The sequence below is a fragment of the Cucurbita moschata genome, unplaced genomic scaffold (assembly GCF_002738365.1).
Source record: "Cucurbita moschata cultivar Rifu unplaced genomic scaffold, Cmos_1.0 Cmo_Scf00018, whole genome shotgun sequence".
Taxonomy (NCBI): Eukaryota; Viridiplantae; Streptophyta; class Magnoliopsida; order Cucurbitales; family Cucurbitaceae; genus Cucurbita; species Cucurbita moschata.
Window position 1 is genome coordinate 3222814 of NW_019268534.1, and position 9075 is coordinate 3231888.

General features: G+C 38.5%; 3 protein-coding genes across 6 annotated transcripts in view; 1 reads left to right on the plus strand and 2 right to left on the minus strand.

Annotated features, from left to right (window-relative positions):
• LOC111456495 (MAR-binding filament-like protein 1-1) overlaps nt 1–2351 on the minus strand; it is a 5074-nt gene extending 2723 nt beyond the window's left edge. The window contains exons 1-3 of the mRNA XM_023098379.1: nt 1973–2351; nt 352–395; nt 122–262 (exon numbers count right to left, since the gene is read on the minus strand). Of these exons, the coding sequence (XP_022954147.1) occupies nt 122–262; nt 352–395; nt 1973–2258 (471 nt within the window). The 5' untranslated portion in view covers nt 2259–2351. The remainder of the gene's footprint in view (nt 1–121; nt 263–351; nt 396–1972) is intronic.
• A 996-nt stretch (nt 2352–3347) lies between these two features.
• On the plus strand, nt 3348–5369 carry LOC111456189 (trihelix transcription factor ASIL2-like). Of its 3 annotated transcripts, none has more exons than XM_023097984.1 (2): nt 3348–3956; nt 3996–5369. In XM_023097984.1, the coding sequence occupies exon 2, from the start codon at nt 4033–4035 to the stop codon at nt 5197–5199; it is 1167 nt and encodes a 388-aa protein (XP_022953752.1). In that variant the 5' UTR covers nt 3348–3956; nt 3996–4032; the 3' UTR covers nt 5200–5369. The 3 variants fall into 3 exon arrangements, with proteins under 3 accessions (XP_022953752.1, XP_022953751.1, XP_022953753.1); XM_023097983.1 differs by having other exon boundaries at nt 3348–3652; nt 3757–5369; XM_023097985.1 differs by having other exon boundaries at nt 3348–3493; nt 3757–5369.
• Nucleotides 5370–5847: 478 nt separating this feature from the next.
• The window catches only part of LOC111456083 (heat shock 70 kDa protein 15-like), a 5920-nt gene continuing 2692 nt past the window's right edge, over nt 5848–9075 (minus strand). For both annotated transcript variants that reach the window (XM_023097822.1, XM_023097821.1), the window contains exons 3-10: nt 8751–8969; nt 8567–8662; nt 8271–8483; nt 7287–7481; nt 7039–7185; nt 6768–6917; nt 6555–6685; nt 5848–6358 (exon numbers count right to left, since the gene is read on the minus strand). In XM_023097822.1, the coding sequence (XP_022953590.1) occupies nt 6157–6358; nt 6555–6685; nt 6768–6917; nt 7039–7185; nt 7287–7481; nt 8271–8483; nt 8567–8662; nt 8751–8969 (1353 nt within the window). In that variant the 3' untranslated portion in view covers nt 5848–6156. The remainder of the gene's footprint in view (nt 6359–6554; nt 6686–6767; nt 6918–7038; nt 7186–7286; nt 7482–8270; nt 8484–8566; nt 8663–8750; nt 8970–9075) is intronic.

Below are 9075 nucleotides of genomic sequence, written 5' to 3' on the forward strand. Positions count from 1 at the left end.
AAATCCCCCCCCCCCCCCCCCCCCCCAGCTAACCACATTCTTGTCGTGTGCAAAAAAGAAAAGAAGAAACAAGAAGGAGAGAATGTGCTGAAAATATCTGGCAGGTGAAGAATGAGCTTACAGATTCTAATGCCATATCGGCAGCAATTTTCTCTTTTCGAGCTATTCCATAGAGTGATCCGAGCACCCCCGAACCGAAAACTCCAATTACGTTGAGTAAAGGTACAAAAGGATTTGACGGTTTCTCTATTTCGGCCGCAAGCTGTCCCAAAATAAACAAAAAAATTAAGAAAGTTTCGGGAATAGCAATCAAATTAACCGTATTTTTGTAAATTAAGCAAAGATTCAGACCTCTATATTTTCGTTCCCTTCTTGAGCCTTTACCTCAGTTTTCTCTGCACAGATCAAGTAGGTGTGTGAAGATTAAACAATCGATTGGTACCTATGTTTGAAAATCAATGGATCTGAAACTTGATATCACAACAAACTTCATCACAGCTATAAGTAATATTGATGCGGACTTTTAAACAATATCTGACTTCTTAAAAGCATACATCTAATTCAGAAAAAGGCATCAAATTTACTAACAAATCAACACGCAAAATATGGATAGTCTTGTTGTCTACAACTTTGCATCAGGGGAAAGTTCGGCGATTTAAGGCTACCAATTGAATAATGAAAAAACAAGGAGCTACTATTCCAAATAAACTCTGAATCTTCTTCTAGGAAACAAAATCAGTCCATAAATATAATCTATTCCTATTAGAAACAACGAATCTCCGTAATGATATGATATTGTACACTTTGAAACAAACTCTCGTAGGTTTGCTTTGGGTTTTCCCAAATGGCCTCATACTAATGGAAATGATATTAATTATTCATACTAATGGAAATGATATTAATTACTCATACTAATGGAAATAGTATTAATTACTTTTAAACTCGTGATCTTTCCCTCATTAGTCAATGAGAAACTACTCCTCCCAATAATGCTCAACAATCCCCCCTCGAACAAAGCACACTATAGAGCCTCCCCTGAGGCCTCCTTCTATGGAACCCTCAAACAACTTTTCCTTAATTGAGGCTCGACTCTTTCTCTAGATCCTTCGAACAAAGTCACTCGAGTCACTTTAACTACACAGTTGAAACTCTCAACTTCACTGTTTGAAACTTGAAGATTCTATTGATATGGCTAAGTTAAGGGTATGACTTTGATACCATGTTAAAAACAACGGACCTCTACAATAATATGATATTGTCCACTTTGAGCATAAGCTCTCATGGCTTTACTTTTAATTTTCCCAAAAAGCCTCAAACCAATAGAGATAGTGTTCCTTACTTATAAACTCATGATCTTCCCCTTAATTAGCCAATATGAGACTACTACTCCCAATAATCTTCAACGATCCCCATTTGGTAAATATAACACTACAGGAAAAGGTTAAATTCATAGTTACTGAGTTTGAACGAACAAAACTTAACTTATATTTCGTGGCTAACACATTGGAGTTAAACAACAAAATTTCAGGAGTCAATAATTAATAAAGAACCACACTGCAATCACCAAATCAAGCAAGTAATATACACAATAAGGGAAACAACGATATCCATCCATACAGCTACCTAATTGAGTTATTGCTCTAGAACTTCATACATCAGAAAATTTACAAGTGCCACCAAAATTGAACTCCTAATATATAAACTGAGAAAAATCTGTCTAATATAGAAGAAAAACTCCAGATGTTCCCCATATCAGAATTTCCATAAACAGAGCTATCTATCAGAAATTTCTTCGTTTGATATGCAAGCTGCCTTCATAATCATAATATTGTTAACTAACGAAACGCGCGTAAATTCATTGGACTATCATTTTCACAAATTGTTGAAATTAAACCTAATCAAATTGATACTCGTCTCGTCCAATTCCAAAACAACCACATTGCAGAAAGAACAAGCAACGGGACCAATTTACCTTGAGCCGAACTTTCAAGAGCTTGAGCCTTCAATTGCAGAATCGGAAAAACGGAAATACCGAGAAACAGAATCGCCCTCCTCTTGCACAATCCATCACCGTTAAAATAATTGTTTCGCTCCACAGCCGCCGGTACTCCGATTTTCTGTCTTGCCGCTGCATTCCTTGAGGTGAGCGAATTTGATTGTGAAGAACACGAAGAACAAGGAATCGAAGAAAATGGAAAGCGAGAAACATGAAGCGGAGCCTGGAAAAAGCAAGTGCTTCCCATTGCAAAGCCCATCATCGATTTCACAGTTCTATCTTCGACTTTATTTCCCTTCCAAGATAATTGAAGACGAACCAGAAACCTTTGTTTTTCCTATCCCTCGCGCCCCCACCCTCCTGCAGCGGGCTATGTCTCGCCGATAGTGAAATGACTTTACTACCCTTCTTGGATTCTTTAAATTACACTGCTCCCCCATTGGCTACGGTCGTTAAACTTCCATGTCACTTTCGTAATTTCATACCGATTAGTGGTTCCACGTGGATAGTAAGAACGTGACATTTGGCATTTCTCTTTAACCACTAAGAACAAGCCACGTAATAAAAAGATCTACCTTATCCACAACCAGCTCGTTTTATGTTGCCAGGTCACTGTTTTTGTCTCCTTGAAAGGGGAAAACAGCAAAAATACCAACATTTTAATTAATGTTGTTGTTCGAGATTTGACTTCGCTTGAATTTGATTGATATCACTTAAAAATTCAAACTTGGGCGGGTCTAAACTACACCAATTTTATCATTTCAAATGTTGATAGTTCGATCAATAGTTATGAAATTTTAGAACAAAAACGAGTATTTTTTTCATGTTGATTGTATTTCAGGGTAATCATATGACCTAATAACCTGACGAATCCATACACAGCTCAAACATAAATGTCGGGTTGTGTTATTTTTTTTAATCTGGGTTAGGTTGAATTTTTTAAATATCTCAAATTTCGATTTGGTCTGCAAGTTTGACTTTTTTTGGGTCAGAATTTAACTCTACCTTATTGTTAAAAAGAGGGTGATGTGGTGTAACTGGTAAATATTTGATATTTTATTTACGAGATTCTAGTTATTAATATAATATATATAGTGGATTATATATATATATCAATAATAATTTAATAATAGAGACTCGATGAAATTATGGAACTGATTTTATTATTAGGATAATATAATATTTTAACCTAAAATAAAAAAAAGGAGTTGCCTCCAAAGGGCCCAGGCCCAATAAGATTCGAAATCCAATTTCGGCCCATTAATGAATAAACTTACGGCCCAATGGAAACGAGAAATTGGTCTGCGTACGTTAGCAGCAACCTTATTATATCTCCGTGCTCACTCTCTCATCTGAACTGTCCCCTTGTTTGCTTCGAAGGCTTTATTCCTTCATCTATCTCGGATTCCTTTCGAGCTCCAGTTTTGAGAACAAGAACAAGCTTTAGCTGAATCGCGCAGTTGCAGAACTCTTCGATTTTCCACCTCTTTGCTCGAGGTAAGAGCTCGTGGTCTGATATTCTCGAAATTTTGGTTCATCTTTGAAATTAGGGCTTTTGGAGAACAACGAATCTTCGTATTGTTTGACGTTTCAATCTTCCGTTCGAATTGGTGTTACGGAGCTATGTTTGTTCGATAATATCCTGGAGTCGAGAAGGTAGAGGAGTTAGATATTGCTTTCTTTTTTTTGCCCTCTCTTATTGTGGATGAATTAGGGTTTCTAGTATATTAAATTATTTTCGGATCTCGGATGAGACACAGGGGATCTGGAGGAATATTTATTTTCGTCTGTCGGGGTAGAAGCTCGAGGTTCTCGCTGAAGATTATTGATCCAAGACGGGTTTATGAGAATTAGGGAGTAAGGTTATTTGTGTGGTCGATTGATAAGAAATATGTTATTTAAGAACGGAGGAAGCCTTTTTTGTGTTCATAATCGCAGTTTGGTTATCTGAAAATGTGGATTTTGGTATAATTTGAAAAGTGGTTGGATTTCTGAGGGGACTAGCTCTGAGATTTTCTGTTGTTGTTTGATCTCAAATGGACAACGGAGAAGAAAAATATCCTTTGTCCGAGCGTTACAGTGGGAACCATCGGGAAAGTTATGGTTCTCTACCACGTTCGAAGATTCCTCACCGGGATGCTTCTTATTCAAGGCCAGTCGCCAATCAGTATGTAGATGATGACGTTGAGGATGATGATGAAGAGGAGGAAGGACTTGGTGATGAAGAGGATGAAAATGATCAGAACAATGGTTTTGCTCACACAAGTGAAGAAGTAGACGATGGCGATGATGAGGATGATTTTGATATGGATGAAGACGACAAGCAGAACAATACTGTCAAATTGGATGATGTTGATTTGGAGAGACACCCGAAGAAGCGGCGTCTGAAGAATTTGGTATCGAATTATGAACTTGCTCCTCGTATGCCAGCATCATCATCTGTGACTATGGCACAAAAATCGTTTGTTGGGGGCAGAAATTCATTGACAGATTGGAATGAACACGAAACAGTTGTTCTTCTAGATGCCTGGGGCGAACGGTTTCTTCAACACGGGAGGAAAAGTCTCCGATCTGAGGAATGGCAAGAGGTTGCTGAGAAGGTGTCTGAGGTTTCTAAGATTGACAGGACTGACACACAATGTCGAAACCGCCTTGATACGTTGAAGAAGAAGTATAAGAAGGAAAAATCCAAGTCAACCGAAATGGGTGGATCTACAAGCAAATGGGTTTACTTCAAGAAAATGGACATGTTAATGTCTTCACCCCCTAACCAAGGTGGCCTCTCATGCGGGTTAGATTCGGGAGAGTACGTGTTCATGAACCCTAGAGCTTATCTGAACCGTGCAAATGGGTTCGATGAGATGAGAGACAGCCCTGATAATTCAGAATCGGATGATTGTGAAGACGATGAACTGGACGGGCTTCCCCCTAAGAAAAGAATGCATGGGAGGAACAGCGATGATGGCTCTTCATTCAGAATGCTAGCCGACTCCATTCACAAGTTCAGTGAAATTTATGAGAAAATAGAGAGCAGCAAAAGACATCAAATGATGGAGTTGGAGAAGATGAGGATGGATTTCTTAAGAGATTTGGAGCTACAGAAAAGGCAGATTATGGAGAGCGCCCAGGCAGAGATCGCGAAACTTGGGCAGGGCGGCGACGACGAGGAGTATGGTGCCTCCGCCAAAAGTGCCAGTGGTTAATGTAATCTTAAATCCAAAACTTGGGCAGGGCGGCGACGAGAGGACGAGGAATATGTTATTCAGCTGTCTGTATAAATACATGGGAGGCCTCTCCCCTATTATTCATATTTAGATGGAACCGTTCTTACTTTTGACAACAATAATAGAATTACAGGATTATTATTCACTTCCGTTCTCTTTTTTCTCATTACATGTTCCTTTTCTCGCTGCCAGAGTTTACTTGGAATTTGCAGCTTTGAGGCCTTCGAAGTTCCATGAACTATCTTACGGGCCAATAAATAATGTAGTTTGTGATTGGTTATTCTGTAATTTCCCAATAGTTTGCATCTTCACTTTAGTTTTTATATTTATTTATTTACATTAACGTTCAAAACTAGTCCCTGTGAAATTTTCGAAATCAGTTAAAAGAAGTCGAAGTTTAGACTGTCCATACTAGTTCGATCTACATAAGAAGCGATTAGAATGATATTCAAATTCATTTACGATCTCAATGAGGTAAGAGATCAGAGTCGAAGTTTAGACCGCTATCCTTTTAACACCCCAGCAAACTTCCTTTTCCCAACTCCCTCTAACAAGTAAATAAGCCATTTTGTCATAATGGAGATGATGATTTGAAGCAGGAAGATGGTTAATCAAAGATGAAAGAAATGAGCAAAAATTATACATTTAATAATTCTTTTGGAGTTCAAAATGGTATAGAAAGTAGCGCAGGAAAGATGAGTAATAGCCTCAACATTTCTCTGAAAATTTTGCTTTTGAGAAACCGGATTGATGGCGAATACTCGCTCCGGCAATAAAAGAAAACCCTAGCAAAAACAACAAAATACAAAACGCTTCACAACTGATTTCACAGGTCACATACATGGGCAAGCTTTCATCGACACATTTCATTTTTTTCCAGCTCCACAACAGTTCGCAATAAATAAGTGATTAAGCAAGGCATCCCAGCAGAAGAGATTAAGCAGCACTTGTAGGTTCAGGTTTTTCTGTCTCCATCTGATCTGTAGAGGCTGAGGACACCTCAGTCTCACCGCCTGCCTTTCCATTCGGGGTTGCGCTAGCGCTGGCATCTCCCTGTTGCTGCTCACTGCCTTGAGGAGCTGGGGGAGGTGTTTCGGGAGCAGCTGGCTTGGGTTTCGTCATTATTGGTCTACAAAACCTGTAGAATGCCATTCCAAACATGAGAAAAACCGATTAGCTTACAAACAATGCCGTGGATTCGCAGTTAACAACACTGTTTTCATGGATAGCATGCTCAAGTTTGATGCAGATATGCCCTGTTTTCAAAGCGAGCAAGCGAGGGCCAGGTGAAGAAAGCTAATCCGATGCAGATATATCCGAAAAGGATCACTAACCTGTCGAGTGTTTCAGCTTTCTTTCTCACATCAGCAGAAAAGAGGACAGGTGTAGCGTGTTTAGGTAGCGAGTCTTGGTGCTGTTTCTTCTCTCTTAACCAGGCCTCTGCTTCCACACATTCATTCAACACCTGCAGATTATTTTGATTAAGGGAACGTATGGTACACAATCACCCAAACCTAGAATTGCCTGGAAGAGATTGAAACAAGTACCTTCTGTTTCTCAGAGATGTCGATGTGGTCAAATTTTGGATCTGCTGTCACTGCTGCTTCCCTGTAACTATTGATGCAGTAAACAAGTTGATCAATCACAGTTCCTCTCTCCGTGTGCTCTTTGAAACGCTCCTCTATCGGGTCACCTTGCTGCAATCACGTTCAACATCAGAATGCAGCCAAAGATCACGCACAAAATAAGGACAGAATATCTTGTAATGATATTTTCTTCCTTCTAAGGGAGGTCAGAAACTTGAAATATGTCACTTACTTTCTTCAACTCCTCAAGTTTTGCAATGTAGACTCCCTTTGTTTCATCCTCCCCATCTTCATACAGCCAATCTTCAACCTCCTGAAGTCTGGCAGAAAGCTCTTCTCTTTGTGAATCAGTGACGAATTCCTGGTATTTATCGTGCAACTGGGAAAGAAAAAAAAAACAAAGACAAAAGACATTCGTCAGTTAAAGTGTAAATTCAATACTGAGGGAACTCGTAATAAAAAACAGGTGTTGTAGCTTACCTTGTTTCTCATTTCGTACACATATGCCTCGACAGCATTTTTCTTCTCTTTGGTTTCCTCCATTACCCGATCCTGTAAAGCCATTTCAAACTCCTTTTCCACTGCCTTTTGGACATCAGCTGCTGCCAATCCACCATAAACCAATTCTACCACGGGGATGTTGGTTTTCTTTACCTTCTTCTTCGGTGCTTCAACCTGAATGACAAAAAGATTAGCTAGTGTACTTGTTGACAAGAGATCAGCTAGGTGATTCAACCTTTATCGTACTACAATACAAGAACCACCGACCCACAAAAACACTAGTGTACTTGTTGCATCAAACATGGAGCACTAATTAAAGAGAAGGTAGTCCAACTCAAGTTGGGACTCTTAAGACTATTTAGTTACTCCCCCCAAAAAAATCATGATATTAAATTTATACAATTTTTTTAAAAAAATTAACTTGCTTGAAATAGTTTTGATGATAATAAAAATTAAAAAGAAACATTAATCAAACGTGAAAAAAAGAATGACGCATTATTTCAGAACCTTCAATTGATTATTCTACACACTGAAATCTGAAAGCCGTATGTATATATTATTTCCCCAAATTTTGAGGGGGAAAGGGGAAAATGATTCAAGAAATTGTTGATAGAATTGACAAACTGTATACCGTTTATCCAATAAAATTATAAGCCCTTTAATAAAAATTAAATATACATGTTAAGTGAAAGTGAAAAAAAAAAAAAAAATCGGAACCATAATGACCAAATAAAATGAAAGAGAGAAAAAGATCTGGATAAAGATAATAGTAAATTAAAAAGTATGACTTAGGGAAATCAAACTGAGAAAAGAAGGCAGAGTTTAGTCGGTCATAGATCTTCTCCAACTTGTTACTGCGCTAAGAACATGTAATCAGACTGTGCGTGGTTCCTATATTTAATTATCTATATATAATATTAGTGACCTTACTAGATAGAGATGTAAAGAATCAGAGCTACTCACCTTGGAATCCGTCTCCATCTGCACAGACTGGTCTCCTGACTCTACACTGCCGTTTTCAGCTCCAGCATCTGTGTTTCCCTTGGCATCTTGCATGTTAACATCGTTCTCATTAGAACTGGGAGGAGCCGCAGAATCAGCAGGAGATTCATCAGTCTCCATTTTAGCTGACTGTTCTCTGGTGACTGGAACCTCTATTTCCTCCTCTTCTAACAACTAAACATACAGAAATCACCGCTCAGAGAAGATTGAAGGCAAACATAGACAACAAAGTAAGAAATAAAGATCCGTGACTTAACTGTTGCTGATTCAACAGAAACAATTCCATGCAAATTAAGTCGAGCCTTCACCTTCACCTTTGCCCTTCCACCTTTTGAAGTTTGAAAAGGACCAATCTGGAAATGCACATTACCAACAATTCAATCTCCATGACTACATAATAGCAAATGCTTAAGCTACTCAATTTTTATGGTTAACCCTTACCGTGTATGTACTGATCTTTGCTTGCTGATCAGAATCAGTATAATGAACATCAACACTAAAAGTGCCAGACCTATAAAATGTAAGAGCCTTGACACTGGGTATGGGATTCCCCTTAGGGAAAACAACAGTGCTCTGCTGATTGTCCACTGCTCCATTTTGAGAATCTGAAGCAGCACCTTTCCAGGAGAGAGCTATGGAAAATGGGAAGTTCTCATTTACCTTCAAAAGGGCAAACCCGCGAATCAGGAGGAAAAATGCAAAATGCCAGAAAAAAAAAAAAAAAAAAAAAAAAAAAAAAAAAAAAAAAAAAAAAAAAAAAAAAAAA